This window comes from Neopelma chrysocephalum, unplaced genomic scaffold, assembly GCF_003984885.1.
Source record: "Neopelma chrysocephalum unplaced genomic scaffold, ASM398488v2 Primary Assembly neopelma1_65, whole genome shotgun sequence".
Classification (NCBI taxonomy): Eukaryota; Metazoa; Chordata; class Aves; order Passeriformes; family Pipridae; genus Neopelma; species Neopelma chrysocephalum.
Genome location: NW_020897722.1, coordinates 7,696,948 through 7,714,302, shown reverse-complemented (window position 1 = coordinate 7,714,302; position 17,355 = coordinate 7,696,948). Strand labels below are relative to the sequence as shown.

At 41.9% G+C, this 17,355-nt stretch overlaps 1 protein-coding gene and 1 non-coding gene across 8 annotated transcripts in view; both read left to right on the top strand.

The window, feature by feature from the left end:
- EEF2K (eukaryotic elongation factor 2 kinase) overlaps window positions 1-14,421 on the top strand; it is a 29,403-nt gene extending 14,982 nt beyond the window's left edge. For 6 of the 7 annotated variants that reach the window (XM_027683792.1, XM_027683795.1, XM_027683790.1 and 3 more), the window contains 13 exons: window positions 158-329; window positions 1,447-1,596; window positions 3,083-3,215; window positions 3,904-4,031; window positions 4,646-4,847; window positions 5,116-5,183; window positions 5,962-6,039; window positions 6,814-6,876; window positions 8,098-8,232; window positions 9,145-9,333; window positions 9,728-9,852; window positions 10,573-10,751; window positions 11,413-14,421. In XM_027683792.1, the coding sequence (XP_027539593.1) occupies window positions 158-329; window positions 1,447-1,596; window positions 3,083-3,215; window positions 3,904-4,031; window positions 4,646-4,847; window positions 5,116-5,183; window positions 5,962-6,039; window positions 6,814-6,876; window positions 8,098-8,232; window positions 9,145-9,333; window positions 9,728-9,852; window positions 10,573-10,751; window positions 11,413-11,522 (1,732 nt within the window). In that variant the 3' untranslated portion in view covers window positions 11,523-14,421. The remainder of the gene's footprint in view (window positions 1-157; window positions 330-1,446; window positions 1,597-3,082; window positions 3,216-3,903; window positions 4,032-4,645; window positions 4,848-5,115; window positions 5,184-5,961; window positions 6,040-6,813; window positions 6,877-8,097; window positions 8,233-9,144; window positions 9,334-9,727; window positions 9,853-10,572; window positions 10,752-11,412) is intronic. The other variant, XM_027683796.1, reaches the window with a different exon arrangement.
- Window positions 14,422-17,207: 2,786 nt separating this feature from the next.
- Window positions 17,208-17,289, top strand: TRNAL-AAG. The gene has a single exon. It is a non-coding gene; the product is annotated as a tRNA-Leu (tRNA).
- Window positions 17,290-17,355: the final 66 nt, after the last annotated feature.

The following is a 17,355-nucleotide window of genomic DNA, read 5'->3' as shown; positions in this document are numbered from 1 at the left end:
TTGTCCCTACCTCTGCTTCATGTTTCAGCCAGAATATCTGGTAAATGATTGAGAGTAATGCTGATCTTGGGGCCTGGCTCTGTCAATGCAGGCAAAGAAATGGCAAAGACTGAAGTAAATTTTTTGGGTTTCCTTTCACCACCAATTTGTGTTTCAGGAAAAAGCTGTCCAACTTCTTACACACACAGAACTGGAAAGGTGCCTATAACTATGTTGCCAAGCAATACATAGAGAGTGTGAGCAGGGATGTGTATTTTGAGGATGTCCGACTGCAGATGGAAGCAAAGCTCTGGGGAGAAGAGTACAACCGGCACAAGCCACCGAAACAGGTACTTTCAAAGTACTGAGCAAAAATGCAGCCTTGCTCTCCTGTAGGATTAGTTTTCAACTGAATTTAGAAGGAATTACTTGCTCACATTCCATTACATTTAAATGCTCTTTAACTTCTCTTGCCCTCCTGTGTTTTCCATTAAACGATAGTTTATTTTGAATGAAGTAAATGCAGAAATTGCTTTATATTTCCAGAATTAGGGGCTATGTGTTTGTGAATGTCTGACTGTTCTCAGCTGTTGACTGGAGACCAAAATAAGATGGTGTTTGTATTGCTCTTTGAGATGTGTGCCCAGCTGCTTTTGAGATAACCAGAGATGTCACAGAATTTATTGCCAGCAGCGGTCTCAGCAAGCATTTAACTGTTAGTGCTCCAGGAAGGTAGATGCTTAAATCTTGTAACCCTACCCAAACACATAACTAGCATTGATTTTTAAGAAGAACTGGAAACTTGCTGGAAGTCTTAACAATTTTAATAGTCAAAATGAGTGCTTTTGAGTATGTGGGGTATGTGCACTGCCTCCCATATGAGGGTTAGTTAATAACTACCTGTCTCACAACAGCGAGGTGAGGTATAGAGTGAAGCTCACGGAGAGGAATCTGGAAATCTAGGAATTTTAAGTGCCACGTGGAGGAAAAGAAGTGAAAGAGTTGTGATGGTTTCTCCTTTAGGAATTTGTCTGGAAAAGAGGGAGGAAGTAGAGCAGGATACAGAGATGCCCAAGTGGTAGATACCCTCAGTCCTTCTCTGAAAAGGCGTTTCTTCAAGGTGTGCTGTAGTGACTCTGTGATTTCCTCTCTGGGTACAGACTCTTTGCAGTGCACTCTTAGGGTACACACAAAATATAATAGAAAGCCAGCACTTGCTAAAAATTTTTCAGAGGGATTTGCTGCAGGAGTGTGAGCTGTTTTGTAGTGTCTGCTTTTAATTTGTGGAATTCCTCCAATAGCCCAAGAAGCATGTGACTCTTCCCCCACTCCCTTGTTAAACAGACAGATCTTTGCAATTGTTCAGCTGCTTGCGTTGGGAAGGTTTTCACAGCTGGAGGATTCACACACACTTTGATCTGAAGACAGTATTCTGTTAGTCATTGTTTATTTTCTTTTCCTCCCCAGGTGGATATAGTACAGACCTGTATTATTGAAATGAAGAATAGACCTGGAAAGCCTCTCTTTCATCTGGAACATTACATTGAGGGCAAATACATCAAATACAACTCCAATTCTGGATTTGTGCGGGACGACAACATCCGTCTCACGCCCCAAGTGAGTCTTTGTTTAGTGCTTTCCATAAAGTCTGCTGCAGGGAATTTCTTGGCTCTATCCAGAGGTCTTGCATTACTGCCAAGAAAGGAAACTGCAGGCTCTCCAGTACAATGCCAAATTAATTTCTCTATTTGCAGTTTGTTGGCCCCTTTCTTGGGGCCTGCTCTTTCAAGCACTGGGTGCTGCTTTGTTGCATTTCAGTGTCTGTTGGTTTTAGTTGAGTTGAACAGGGTTAATAGTCTTTAGAAACTTTAAGCCCTTTGACTTTAATTATAACTGCAGGCATTGAAATATTTCAAACTTTTTTCAAATTAAGGCAGTGAGAGAGTTGTCTCATGTACTATGTACTGAACAGGTTTTTTGGTGCCTCACGTAATGTACAAAAGGAGGTGGCAGATATCCAACTCATGTAAATAAGAAATCTAGGCCATTTGCACATAAAAAGGTGGGGTTTTTCAGCTACAACTTCTGAAGAGCTGAATCTCAGATTGCATATAGAAATACAAGTACAGATTTCAAATGATTCTTGGATCTTGTAAAAGAACTTTAAATACTATTGAAAAATGCAAAGTGGTCAACGTAGCAAAGGAATGTTTTACTGGGCCTTGAGAGTTTTGTTCATTATATTTTTTCCCCACTATTTTTAAGGTATTTGTCATGATGCTTAATGTAAGCAGAGAATTTATGTTCTGGGCTGTCTGAATCAGTGCTGTGCTTTCACAGATCGGGAACAAAATGTTCCGTGGTACTTGCTGCAGTTAAAATGTTTGTCTATCACCACCAGTTACTTTCCCCAGGCCTGGCAGCACTTTTTTGGAGGCCTTCCCAGAAGATTCCTAAAATCTCAGCTTTATGCTGAAGAGAAGGGCTTTTTTACCTGATTCTTGAAATCTGTTTTTTGAAGAAGAGTACAAATGTACACTTCATTATCTGACGCAAAAATGTAGAGACAGAGCAGCCCTTCAGGGGGACCTCCCAGAAGGGAAGGAGAATTTGTGGCATGCTTGTTTTTTTTCAAAATGTGGCTGATCTGTGCTTATTGGCAGAAGGAAGCACTGTCCCAGAGATGCAGAGCTTGCAGATCCACAGGCACAGCCAGAATGTTTATACAGAAGTTATTCTGTGCTGGCTTCAGAGCCCTCTGTTGTTCCCTCTACCAGCCAGCTCCCCAGTCCCAAAGGTGAAGACTGTAGTGGGAAACAATTTCTAGTACAGGAAAGAGGAATAAAGCAATCTCCTCTCCCCTGCCTGTGTCCACTGCTGTTTTTCTCCCTGCCTTGTTTAGCCCACCTGCTAGTTGGAGCAGGCTGGAGAGACAACCCACTATGTGCTTTTAGTCTCTTGCTGCTTTCATCATGATGTTTATACCAGTTATGTTTCACTGCCAGGGTTATCAGACTTCCCATTTATAACAGATGAATGTCTGTTGCTGTTTTCAGTAGATCAAGAAAGAGTGTTCTCAGGCATCTTTTGTGGTTCTTTCCAGGCCTTCAGTCACTTCACCTTTGAGCGCTCAGGACACCAACTCATTGTTGTTGATATCCAGGGAGTTGGAGATCTTTACACGGACCCTCAGATCCATACGGAGAATGGTACAGACTTTGGAGATGGCAACCTAGGTAAAATCAGCGATCTGTTTGACATGCTATGGATGCTTAGTTTCTGTTCCCAGCTCTCTGCTGAGTAGGCACTGCAGGGCTGGGTCAGCTGGCACATTTCTGAAGGGGAAGTTCTATTGTGAGGAGTCCCTGACCAGGGCAGCTGTCATGCAAAGGAACATTTAAAATAAGAGCTGATCTTGGCTCATGTCTCCTGGCCTACTCTTAAACAAGTAATGAAATTAAGTAGCTTCCTGCAATGTGAGAGCGATAACCATGGCCTTTAATTTCCTTGCCACATTGCAGGAATGGATACAGCTGAATGTGGAGAGGTAAGTGCTGCATATTTTTAAATCTGGAAGTGTCTATACATGAAGCTGTTCATAGGACAGAGCAAGCTTTCTAAGCAGGATCAGATTTAGGCATGTTTCTCAGTGATACAGCCAATTTAGTTTTTTATTATATCTTCTGCATATATAGCTTTTGAAGATTTTTCAGACTTCCTTTAACTCTTGTGCAGAGAGAGTGGAAAGCTCTTACAGGTGTTGAAATAAAGTGGAGGTGGGTTGAGCTGTATGTGCTCAAAGCATTTTTTTCTCTTTCTTTCTCTTGACTTTTTAGAAAAAGCTTTGAGACTTCTGGCTTTTAATAAGTGAACTGTAATATAAAATTCGGGTAAACCCTTTCTTCACTTTTTTTAATGCCGTAGGTGTTCGAGGTATGGCCTTGTTCTTTCATTCTCATTTCTGCAACAAGATCTGCAAGAGCATGGGACTTGTACCATTTGATCTTTCACCCAAAGAGAAAAATGCCTTGGATTATAATAAAAAATTGCTTGTAAGTGCTTGAAGGAAGAAAAAAAAAAGTGTAACTAAGCAGTACAGCTAGTTTATCCTAACTTTAAAAGCCCTGTAAATAACACTGAAATACGCTGGTTACATGGAAAATACAAAGCACCTCATCACTAATGTTGCAGTTTAAATACAGCAGTTTAAAGCTGACTTGTTCATACTTGTCTCTGAATTAATGCTGTAGCTGTAATTGACAGGAAACCTTGTAACATGATGTATATTTAGGACCACGTAGGTCTTTGAATGCTGAAATCATTGGTAAGTTTTGTATCTTACAAGCCTAATTTAGGTAGGAAAAAAAATAGAACTACTTGTCTTTAATTAATCTCAGTTTCAACTGATTTTAGTGGGAATGGGACTTGATGAAATGCTTTGAATGAAATTCAGTCCTAAACAGAACTCTCACTGACTGAAAAAATGCCAGGACTTGATATTTTGTTGGGGCATAGAACTTCTCAAAGCAAATTCTTCTGTATACATTTGTGTATTTATACCTCCTCTTCGATAGAGGACTCCTGATAAACATTCATGTTGGCTTATGTGGCGCAATTAGAATACACAGAAGGATTATTCACGGCACTTTGTTGTTGATTTGCCAAGGAATCTGCTCAGACCATCCTCCGTGGCACCGAAGAGAAGTGCGGCAGCAGCCGGGTGAGGACGGTGTCCGGCAGTCGGCCCCCTCTGCTCTTCCGCCTGTCCGAGAACTCGGGGGATGAAAGCATGAGCGACGTGGCCTTTGACTCCCTGCCCTGCTCCCCTTCCTCAGCAACCCCTCACAGCCACAAGGTGGACATGCTTAGTGAGTGAGCCTCATACATCACCTCTGGGGGGTTCCTGAATGTTGGACAGGGACTTAGTCGATTTTAAACCCAACAGCGTATTGATTTAATCCAGAATACTTGTTTCTAGTGTTCCTCTTTGGGCAGAAATAAAACTGAAAGGACTTCTTTGTAGATAATTAATGCATGGATGTTTCTGTGAAAAAACAGGAGTAAAATGATGATGTCTAGAGCTTTCTCCTCAAGCATGTTGTCCTTACAATAAGAAGCAAATATTTTTCTTCCTAGATTGGCCTGTGTTCAATGAAGTAGATAACTTGGTTCACAAAGACTATGATCAGCTTGATAACCAAAGGGTGAGTGTCTTTTCAACAGAAAATGAGGTTGCAGTTCCCTAATGAATGTGTCTTTAAAGGACTTCTCAAAAGCTTTGTGCAGTAAAAGCACATAAAGGTGCTCTGCCTGCTTTCATTGTTGCAGCTCCTGTTGCCTTCATGCATTTGCTGTTTCTAGTAAAGGAAGAACATTTTATTTTAAAATAGCATTCATTATTCTTTTTCCACCAGAAATTTATTTGCATCTGATGTATTTTAACAGATAATTAAAGTGTGTGTCTGTTCCCCTGCCTGCATGTTGTGTCTCGGGCACTTTTGGCAACTGTTGTGGTATGAAAACTAAGCAGAAACCCTGTGGATTAGGCCTCTGCAAATCCTGGTACTGTGGGATGTTGCAGAACCTCACCTGAAGACATGCAAGAAGTTCGCAATGGACTTTTTCCAGTGCTGGACCTTAGTACCAGTTACTGGTTTATCTTTTAACTGGCTACCACTGAATACTGAAAACTGTATCTAGTGGACTCTTGACTTAATAAATCAAAGACTCGCATATTTTATCTTTTAATGTATTTATTTTTTTATATATATGTAAGAGAGAAGACAATCTTAGACAGTACCTTCTGTATCATTAAGTCTTCTTCTGTCTGTCAGAGGTAGCACAACATTACAATCATTTTCATCCTGTATAACCATCCAGTATTTTTCACTGAACCAGCAAAAGGTTTGCTCTGTGGGAAATGTCAAGCTGAGATCCTTCCAAAGGACAGTGCTAATGCTGTTCTGTTCTTGTGTTCTGTAGGATTTTGAAAATGGTGGAGACAGTGGATACCCCAGTGAAAAGAGAAGTGAGATGGAAGATCTGGATCATAGAGAAAGGGTGAGAATCTGGGTTTAGCAGAGTTGGGCCTGTTCATACTTGAACTGTTTTCATAGAAGAATCTTATTTTTTATCCCTCTTGATCTAGGCTTTCTAAACAGAGGAACAGACAGAAATTTCCGTGTGTTGCAAAATTACTTATTCATCTTGGGAATGACAGTTCTACAGGAAAAAGATGATTTGTAATGAGGAGCTTAATTTCAAACATCATATTTGATTACATATTGTTGTGGGGGTTTTATTATTCTGTATTGCATATGGAAAATGTAGCCAGCTTCTTGTCATGTGGGATCCATGAATATGATCTGCTTTCAGCCTCTTACCCTGTCTACTTTATATGGCTTGAATATCACAGAACTTAATGTTGTTATCAGTTAATAACATGCGACTTTAGAATCCCTGTGGGTAAGCTGGTTACTCCTTTAAAATATAAACTTTTAAATAAATGCTTTTTGACCTGAAGATCTTCACAAGATATTTAATTAGAAGACAGGAAAGAGAATAATGCTTCCAAAGATACGAGTCCTTTTGTCACCTTTGAAGGTATTTGTCATGGCATCTCCAGCTCACAGGATTAAAGCCTGTGTGTGCCATGTTTTTACCATTTTGGTATGTTTCTTACTACATTGTGATATCACTGAAAGAAAAGGATCCAGTGGAATCGATTTTGGTCATGGTCAGCATTAATTCTGCTGGATAGGAATTGTCTAGAGGGATAACTGGCACACAGCAGTTGCTGCAAATTAAATGATGTAAATCTTTACATTAACGTAGGGCCATTCAAACAACATCCGGAGACAGGAGTCTGATGAAGACAGTTTGGGAAGCTCTGCAAGGGTAAATAAAGCAGAAATGTTCATAGACTAAGTCTGCTGCTCTGCTTGTCCTTTGTTCCACTCATCTAACCACATCACTAAATCAGATTCGTTTTCCCTCCCTTTTCAGCTACAGAATATGTTTATTAATATCGATTTACCACTCTGTGTTGTTTCCTTTTTTGTTTTGTCTTTACTTTCCAGTTAAAGAAGTACTGTTAAAGAAACTGTCACCTCTGTAACTGACCCCTGACATAAATTAGTGATTATGCATGGGTTTCTCACTTGAAAATAATAATTATAGTTCTGTGGATTTTTTTCCTGTCTGACTAGATTATAATTCATTTCTGTACGTCACTTTTGGAATTGCATCCTATATGTGGTTGTATGATTTCTTGAAAACATGCAGTGTTTGAAATAGGTGACAGTAGCTGTCTCCACTGTGTATCTCATTGAGCTACGGAAGACAAGCCTTCTTGTATGTTTTTACAAAATATAACTTCTGTGATAATTGGTCTGTGGCTGTAAACTTAAACAAATAACTACTCTGCGAGGAAAGAAAAAACAGCTTTGACAACAATAATTTACCTAGATACACTTTTCAGAATTTCCTTGTAAATATTATTTATTTCTGTTTTAGGAAATTGAAACAGCTTTAACAGTGGAGTTCTTTTTCAGTAACCTTCCCTGTTGTTCATCCCTTCCTTTCATTTTGATAGGATTGTTTTCAGCTACTGTTTCCCACCCACCAGTTGTGTTGAAAAATTTATTCTCATTTGTGTTGCACCTCCTGAGAAACACCAATGCATGTATCTGCCTGTCATCTTCTGCATTGTTACTTCTCATTTTTCTAGAGCTCTAGACTGCTAGCAGCATTTAAAATGTTGTGAACTGAAATTCTGATCATAAATGTGTGGGTTTAATTTTTTTGTGTATGGATAATCTCAGTACTTGCAATGTGACTATTCAGTTGCTTTTTTTCTGATTCAGAACTTAAAGATGATTCTTTGCTTCATTGCAAAGTGATGATGTTTAGATTAGAAAAAGTAGGCTTTACTCTGTTTCTTTAATGATGAATAATAATCATTTATTCAGCTACTAACATGACTTGAAAGTTGTGTCTCAAATTACAGTATTTACTAAAAAGTAGCAATATTAATGGAGGCTTTGATTTCTGGATGGTAATTCATATATATGAAAACTTTAATTTTACATATGAATAATAGTTTATTTCATATTTCAGATCAGTGTGGAGAAATGGAATCTGTACAACTCTTCCAGAGTTCATGTCCACAGACCATCCTGTGTTGCCCAAGAAATTCAGAGGCTCAATGCACTAGAACTTGAAAAGAAAATCGGGAAGTCAATCCTTGGAAAGGTAGGTGGGTCTAGTAATCCTCTTTTTTCCAACTGGAAAGAAACATATTTATTACTTACATAGAGATGTTGCCCTGCATGAGTTTATTTGTGCAGGTGAAAATAAACACATCCATAGCTTTGTGTCCCATAACCATACTATATAAAGGACATCTAAGCTCAGGAACCCATGAGTTCCACCTGCTTTTGGACTTGCAGCATCTGGGCTCCTTTGGGAAGGACCCTGCTGTTGGTTAGTCTGCCTTTCCAGAGGCATCATCCAGGGAAGTTACAGTGGGATAGTTATGGTGTGCCTGACCCACATACCTTGCACCTAGGCAAGGCTGGGCTCCTGAGAAGTGGTAGCATGGACCAACTCTTTTTACTCCAGACTATTCAAGATAATGCAAATGTGAATTCAGTTTCGGTTTATGGATGGGCTTAAGCCCACACTTAAAACATGGTGTAGATCTTCCTGAACATCCTGAGAGCCTTAGGTATTCTTAAAACTTTTGGTTTGTGAAGAAGCCAATTTTTCCCTTGGGGAGGGAAGTCAAAAAGCCCCTCAAAATCCCATGGCACGTTTGGAATGAAATCCTGCCCTCCACTGATAATGAAGGCTTCAGTGGTGTGAGGATTTGACCCCTGATAGCCTTGATTTTCTGTGCCTCAGGTTAATTCCTCCCCTGGGAGGGCCCTTACTGTGCGCTGAAGTCTGTGCCCCACAATCACTGCTGTTTGCCTTGGTGGCTGCGGTGCCAGGCAGTTGCAGGCTGGGTGCCTTTAACTGTGATTCCCTCCTAGAGCTCTCCAAGGTCCCAGCAGATGTGCCAGGGCATGCCCCTAAGACCTGGTAAAGGATGGGCACAAGGGTTTGGAAGGATCAGATCCATATGAAATACTTGTGCCTCTTCCCTGTGCAATGGTGCTCCAGGTTCACTTGGCCATGGTTCGCTACCACGAAGCCGGGCGTTTCTGCGAGAAGGACAAGGAGTGGGATCAGGAGTCGGCCCTTTTTCACCTGGAACATGCTGCAGACTGTGGGGAGCTGGAAGCCATCGTTGGGTTAGGACTTATGTGCTTTCAGCTGCCACATCACATTCTTTCTGAGGTCACTGTGGAGGTAAACACATCAAAGAAAATGCCAAAATGCAGATTTATGGTGCATTGTAAAAATAAGAAGAGCAGGAAGTAGAGAAAACAGTAACCATAGTTAGGTGTTCTGTAACCCCTCAGAGAAAAGAGATGACTTCGTAATTAAGGACTTGGACAAAACAGCAAAAAATGCTGCCTCTCTTATTTTGCCAGGAACTTACTGCATGCCTTTGGGAGGTTTCTGAAGTTGTCTTCACTGTTCAGCTGCTTTGTTTCTTATGGCTGTGCCTGTTTCTGTTTCTCAGACACACCGAACACTTGCAGCCATTACTGACATGGAGAAACTGCATTTAGTGTTAGAGGGACAAAGGGGTGGTTTTGCTTAGAAACATGCATTTGAAAGGTTTTGTTTGTTTTACCAGGACACAAAGGAGAACAGAAATAAAGGATTTAATTACTTGCTGAGAGCAGCAGAAGCTGGAGACCGGCCTTCCATGATTCTGATAGCAAGAGCATATGATACAGGTGTAAATCTTGCTGCAGACAGGTATGTTACTTTTAATTAAGGGTGATTTTAAATTTTAAGAAGTTTAAAAATGCTATTACCTCAGTAAGTCTCTCTTAATTTGACCTTCCAAAAGGCTATACAGTAGCCTTTTGAGTTATTTCTTTTTTAGCATTTTAGTTGAGTTTTTAAAAGTGGACAAATATTAACTTCTTTAAGTACCAAATATAACAGGTGATGATAGTGGTTTTTCTAGTTTTGTATTTTGGCATGTCCTTGTTATTTACGTGAGTTTTCTGTTTTGCACAACAGTGAAACTTTAAATTTCACCTTTGCCAAACAACATTACGCTTTTTATTGAAGTGCACTGAGCATTCTCAATATGAAAATCACTGATTTTTAATGCATTTATGAAACAAGACTCTCTGCAAATTCAGATCTTTTTCTAAATCAATTATCTTCACAAATATAAATGCCACACCAAAAGCACACAACTGGTAATGAAGCTCAGACTCTGGAGTTCAGCAAAACACTTCAGTCTGCTACTTTCTCCTCTCTAATTCCTGCATAAAGTGGCCCCAGCCTCATTTTGCTGTAGTGACCTGATGCTGCAGTGCAGTTAGTGAGCCTCCATGAGAATGTTTGCTTTCTTGGGAGCATCAAAGCTCTGAGAAGTCAGTGCAAAATTGGATTCTGAATCTCCAGTGCAAAGTACATTTGTTGCCTAAGGGAACCATCTTCAAAAATTGTGTTTAACTTCAGAGCCCAGGACTGGAAGGAGGCCCTGCACTGGTACAACGCTGCGCTGAACATGACTGACTACGACGAGGGAGGGGAATATGATGGCACTCAGGATGAGCCCCGCTACCTGCTCCTGGCCAGGGAAGCAGAGATGTTAATGACGGGAGGGTTCCACCTGGATAAGGATCCACAGAGATCAGGTGAGGCCTTGTTTTGTTTCTGTAATCAGTAATCCTGCTTTTCCTTCCCTTTTACCCCAGCATGTACCCCAAAAATAGACTTCCTGCTTTCTCTGTTACAAAACATCCAGGGGGTCAGCACCTTTGGATTTGTGGGTGAAGCTGCAATGATGCTGGGTGTAACAAGGCTGGAAACAGTGAAAGAACAGATCTTGGCAATGACAGGGGTAGTGGGTGGTGCCAGGTCCAATTATGTGACACACTGAGTCACTACCGGGCAACCTTCGCTCCCTTCCAAGTTGCTCTTTTGGGTCACTCCCCTCAGATGCAGGTTGCTGCTTGTATTTTGAGTTACACCCATGACTCCAGCCCCTGCACGACATTCTCTTACTTGCTGTGTAATCTCCATGTTAGATGTTTGTGTCTTGGAGTCCTCTTAGGGTGTCCTACAGGCCGGTCATATTTCCAGTCCTTCACAGTACACTGAAGAGCCATCAGCAGCCAGTCATACAACTTTAACCCAGATTCCCAGCTGATGTAACTCTGACACTATTAAAACACACCCACACATCCTGCCCTGCAGTTTGATCTCCATTTCTCCTTTTGTCCTTTATTTGCTTCAGGCTAAAGCGATGTTTTTCCTTTACTCTGTCAACATAACTGATCCTGTTTCCTCCTCTAGGTGAGCTTTACACAGAAGCAGCAGAAGCAGCAATGGAAGCCATGAAAGGCAGACTGGCAAATCAGTACTACCAAAAAGCAGAAGAGGCTTGGGCGATGATGGAAGAATGACGCCAAAATTAAGCAGTTCTTGTATATAAATTTTTTATAGACTTGCTGCATTTGCAGCTAAAAAGCTATATTTTTATGTGATGTTACCAGTTCCTTTTTTTGTATTTCAGTTTTCTAAGTTTTTTTTGAGGGGAGAAATTCAAATGTAACTATGTAGGGTGCCATAGCATACTTCTGTTAGTGTTTTAAAGCTGTAATACAGACACACTTGACCTTTTGTACTTTTTTAACTGTTAGAGGGCTTAGTTTTTTTGATCAGAAAAATGAAGCCTTATTGTTTAGGTTTCACATGTCTTGGGTTTTTTTGCAGCAAATGATCAGTGTGTTTACATTTTTCTTCTCTTCCCCACCCACAGAAAAACATTTTCCTAAATTCTCAGCATTTCTTCATCATTTTTGGTGTAACTCACCAAATTTGCACGAGTGTAAATTTTCAGTTTATGGATGCAACTACTGATATTAATAAGTAGTCCCATTCTATTATGCTGGCATTGTTGGACACTTCTGTTATTCTCAGATGAATTCCAGATAGAATCCTTACAGTTTGGGGAGGGGGGGAAGGATGCTTCAGATTGGCAGTGAGGATGTTCAGGAATGTTTTATTCATCACCAACGTTGCATATCACACCATTAGAAAATCATTCCTGATGAGGCGAGGCATCCAGCTACCTCTCTCATTTTCACATTTTGCACCATATAATAGCTTAGTTGTATAAAATTCTATTGATCTTACATTTGTCCAATGATGTACAGTAGCAAGATCTGTAATATATGGGTAATTTGAAGTTATTTTTACAGTGGCATCTCAATGCTCAGTGAAGCTAGATCATCTCACTTAAAAGGAGAATATGCTTTCCACCATTTCCAGAGGGATGTTTGAAAAGGTTAGGAGATGTTAATTTGCCTTTTATATGTACAGAAAACAATTTATATGGTTTAAATATATTTTAAAATGGTATTTTATCTGAAAATGGTTTCAAATGTCAGTTAGAGGAAAACTGCTGGTTAAAAGGGGAGAACAGTATTATCCCCAAACACTTGTATCTGTGTCTGTTTGGTCCTGACCAGTAATGGGAGGACAACTACGTGGTGGTGGTTGAATTATCATTGCATAGAGAGACGTTTCTTCCAAATCTGGTATTTTATTCTGTCTCTGTGGATAGTACAGAAGCTGTTCCTATTCCTTGGCTGTGGTTAACAGTAATTTTGCAGGAGATTTAAGGTGGAAGCTTCTGCTTTCTTGGCCTTACAGTCTCCTGAGGGTGTAAATTGATGTCCATAAGGGGCAGCCCCTGTCAAGTGCTGAATAACCGATAGTGCTCACCGCTTCAGCCAAGCTGTTAAAAACATGCTTAAAGCTAAGCAGGCTGTGAGATGGTGCAGCTGAACAGGATTTCTTCCATGCATAGCCCAGTAATATTAATTTCTTGTAAAATGCAGAAACTGCTCAAGGAGCAGAAGTCAGTCCTCCCTTTCCTGTGCAGTGCCCACCACTGGGCTCAGGCTGTGCTCCCCATTTTCTCTTTCTGGCAAGTGGATCTTGAATTACTGTTCAAACAATATCCAAGGATGATGTTAATAACAACTGCCACTGTCTGAAAGATCTCCTGCTGGTTAAGGGTGTGAGATAACAAGATCTGAACCCTTTCAAGGAGAGAAGGGAGTTATCTTTGGATGTTTTGCTTCTGGGTGGGTGCTGTAACCACCAGGCAATTATAGCCATGAGTAGTCTTGCAACACATGGCAACATCTTACTGTACATTGCAGGGCTTGTGGGACAGTAGTGCCCACGGCCTTTTTAGTTTGTTTGTGTTTTGAGAGTGAAGGCAAAGCTCTTCACCCATTGATGGAGGAGTATCTAATTTCTAGATCTCGGTCTTTGGTGGTATTAACCAAGGTACTAAAGCAACCGGATCTTTGGACCTAATATTTTTTGGACCTAATATGCTGAAAAAGAACCAGAGTTTGTAGGACTGCAGATCTGATGAATGTTTAAAGTGCCTATCCAAAGTTCTGCTTCAGATACCTAAAGCCTCTTTGGGACATGGCCTTTTTTGCTATTTCAGTTCATAGCATTAAAATGCCAGCTGTGACCTCGAAAGACAGCTGAATAGTCTGTTTTTTGTGCAGAACCAATACAGTGTAGGCACTATAAAAAGGATTTGTTTTCCTCATGAGGTGTTGATGCCAAGTCTTTGAGATTTTCCTTGAGAAGGAAACGTGTGACAACACCACCAACCATGTAGGGAGGAGAGGAGACTAAAAGTGCCCCTCTAAAATGTGTATGTAAAGGATGTAGAGTGTAATTATTGACACATTTTGGTGTAGTTTAATTTGCTAAATTCAGTAGTTGCTAAAGTTGCTGACAGCTCTGTGTAGATCTGGTATGTAAATGTGTACACAACTCAGTGCAAAAATTACTATGATTAAATCTTTGTTTGCAAATACTACTTTTTAGTGATGAAGACTACCTTCTGTCCTAAGATGGTATCATATGATTTAGCCATACAATAAATGGGAGTGTCAATAATATGAAAATTTTTTATGTTTACAGAAATAACTGTATTCTGTGGGATTTTTGAAGGGAAAAACTATACATTTGACAGACTTTTGCAGTGATATTGCTACATGCTGTATTTTTAATCTATTCACAATGAATAAAAATCTGTATTTGTACAAAATGTGAAAATAAATCTGAGGCTCAGCCTCCCAGAACTTACCTGGGTTCAGTGTTTCCAGATGTCAGTGGGAATATTGCATGGGTAAGGACAGTGAGATGGAAGCCTTTGTTTGTGTGTCAGACATGCAAATACTGCCTGCCTGCATCACTTAGTCCTCTCATTCACTTTGTCTGTTTTCATTCTGGCTGGTCAATAAAATTGTTCTTTTTGTCGTTTTTCTCAGTAGAGTTTTATTTTTTTGCATGTGGGGGTTTGCTTTTGTTTTTTTTCTTTTATAATTTGCCAAAATTCAATCCTATTATTGCAAGCTTCCAGAAATTCTCTGTGTTGTTTTTATTATTCCATCCCTGATTTTGTTCACTTTCAACAGTCCCAGTAACAAACTGCGAGGAAATAAATTAGATGTTGCCAACAAAATCTGTTTGTCTCAGGAAAACTAAAGGGTTGATGTGCTCTTTGATTTGCATTCGATTTCAAACTGTTAAAAATGGAGCTCTTTATGTTGCTTTTTTTATTGCTTTATTTAGACAGGTAGAACTTATTGTACCTGTGTAGTTTAAACAATATGAAATTATTCTCTAGCACAGGCACTGTGAAATAGCAGAATCTCCTAACAAAAAAAGCCCCAGCTGGGCCTCTGCAGTGTAGAATCACTAAGAAAAATGGTGAAATTTGGCACTGCTATAGCTTTGTAGCCTTTGTAACCTTTAGTTATAGCTGCTGTCACAGAGAGCTGGAGTGTTTGGCAAGTGTAACAAAGGAAGTGGAAATAGCTTCTTCAAAAACCATGGAGACAGCCAACACTTAGAGCTTATACAGTGTAAATAAGAATATTGCCTGTTCCTTAATTACTGGTCTGGGGGACTGATTTGAATCTCATTCTCTTCCCCACAGGTAGAATTTCATTCAGAGTAGAATGAGTGCTGACAGACACAGGTGTAGTTTAGATGGGCCAAAGCAGGACTTCTCATCTGAATTTGGAAAGGCAGAATTTCATTTGAACTTCAGGCTGAATTCAGGGCCAGCGCTGCCAGTGGTGAGTCAGGCTGTTCTCAGGTTTATGTTCAGGGACATCTCTCATGTGCCTCCCTGGACCTGACCCCTTGCTGGGGAAGCTCCTGGGTTTGTAACCATCAGGCCTGGTCCTTAGTCTGGAAGTGTTTGATACAAGTGTTGGGTCCTTGCTGTTCTCTGGCCAACTCTTGTGCCAGGTAACAGTACAATGGGGCTGGTAGCTTGCAGTGTAATTTGAGTTCTCCTGGAAGTTCACTCTTTCATAATGTAAAATGAAAAACACTGGTGACCCAACTGCCACCTCCAGCCTGTGCTGTTGTCCCCTGTAAGTGTCACACATGGCTGATGTGAATAATATTGGGTACACAGGCTTCCTTCAGCGCTCACGGGAAATGTCTCTGTGGCCAGGCACCCAAACATTCCAGGGACAGAGGCTGCCCTCAGCTGTGACAGGGCAGAAAAACACTTCTCAGGGAGGGTGTTGGTCCATCACTGCCTGGGCAACACCACCTGTGGGGCCGAGTAGCCCATGCAATTAGGAGCAGTTTGTGATGCGTGTTCCATGCAGCCTCACACACACACACAAGACACACACTCATGGCCGGAGACTGCTAAATCAGACTCCCTACAATTTTCTGCCTAAGCAGATTACAGTTGATTTGCTGTGTGAAGCCAATTCAGGTCTGCCTGTCTTCCCTCCTCCCTGAACCTCTCCTGCGTCTCTGCAAAGCCAGGGCCGTAGGAGGAGCGTCAGCTCCCTCTGTTCCCAAAAAAAGCCCGCACTGAACTGGGGGTGTGAAACTGCAGCAGCGCCGGAGGAGGAGGAGCCCATTCATGCTTACACGTGTGCGCTGTTATTCCTCAGTACGTGTAGGCAGTGAATGAAATTTTTACCAAGACTCTGCAAGGCTGCAGCCTCTCACGGTGAGGGTGGTGAGACACTGGCACAGCTTGCCCAGAGGGGTGGTGAATGTAATCCCTGCAAACGTTCAAGGCCAGGTTGGACGGGGTTTTGAGCAACCTGATCTAGTTGAACGTGTCCCTGCTCATTGCAGGGAGTTGGACTAGCGAGCCTTTAAATGGCATTTCCAACCCCCCCCAACCATTCTGTGATTCCATTTTCAGCAGCTCCCTGGCAAGAGAGTTCCGGGTGCTTGCAGGGACAGGCTGTGGGAGGTGCCAGGGGAAAGGGTTGAATAAGGCTGTCAGCAGAACTCCAGCAGGTTTATTTTCTCCATCCCGTTTAAATGAACTACCACAACTACACAAATAAATCAAGCTGCATAAAAACTTTGTGGCCTTACCCTAGAGAAGCTGGAATTCTTCTCCAAATACAACCCTTCAGTTCCAATTAAGCGGTGAAGATAACACTAATTCCTGAAGAAAACTTACCAGACTTTCAAGCAAAATATGGCCAGAGACCCTCCGAGGCACGTTCTTGGGGGCTGCTGATGCTACTACCCCTTTACACAGAAGTGTCCTGGCTCCTGCTGTTGCAGCCTCCCTGTGCTGCGAGCAAAAAACCCCAACCCCCAGCCATAAAGCCTGCCGACTTTCAGCTTTGCGCGTTCAGTGAGTCGTGGCTTTGCAACAGAAAATTAAAACTTTAGAATTGTTTTTAGGCTTTCGGGGTGGGTGTGTGCCGGAGCGATGCCCCGCGTGCCGCGGAGGCGACTGTGCTGCGCCGTGGCATCCACGTGGCAGCGGGGGCGGCGCGGAGGGCCCGGGCGCGGCTCGGGCACTGTCCCCAAGGCGCGTCCCCGGGGCGCTGCTCGTCCCTGCTTGCACAGCAGCGCTACACGTGCACCGGCTTGGAGACAGGGGTTGAACAGAACCCCGCAGCGGTTCATTTCTCAGGTGGAAGGGGGAGTGTGGGGAGAGCGGTTGCTGGGACGGGGGATACAGAGGGTAGGACGTGGGTACTGCTGGAAGGGGAAGGGCAAAGGCAGTTCTAAAGTAAAACAGCCGACGCGAAATGTGGTGTCAGGGCGGTAGCGTGGCCGAGCGGTCTAAGGCGCTGGATTAAGGCTCCAGTCTCTTCGGGGGCGTGGGTTCGAATCCCACCGCTGCCATAACGTTTTCTTTTGTGCCGCGGGCCGGCACAGCGCCCCCTGGCGGCGGCGGTGCCCGCAGGGCAC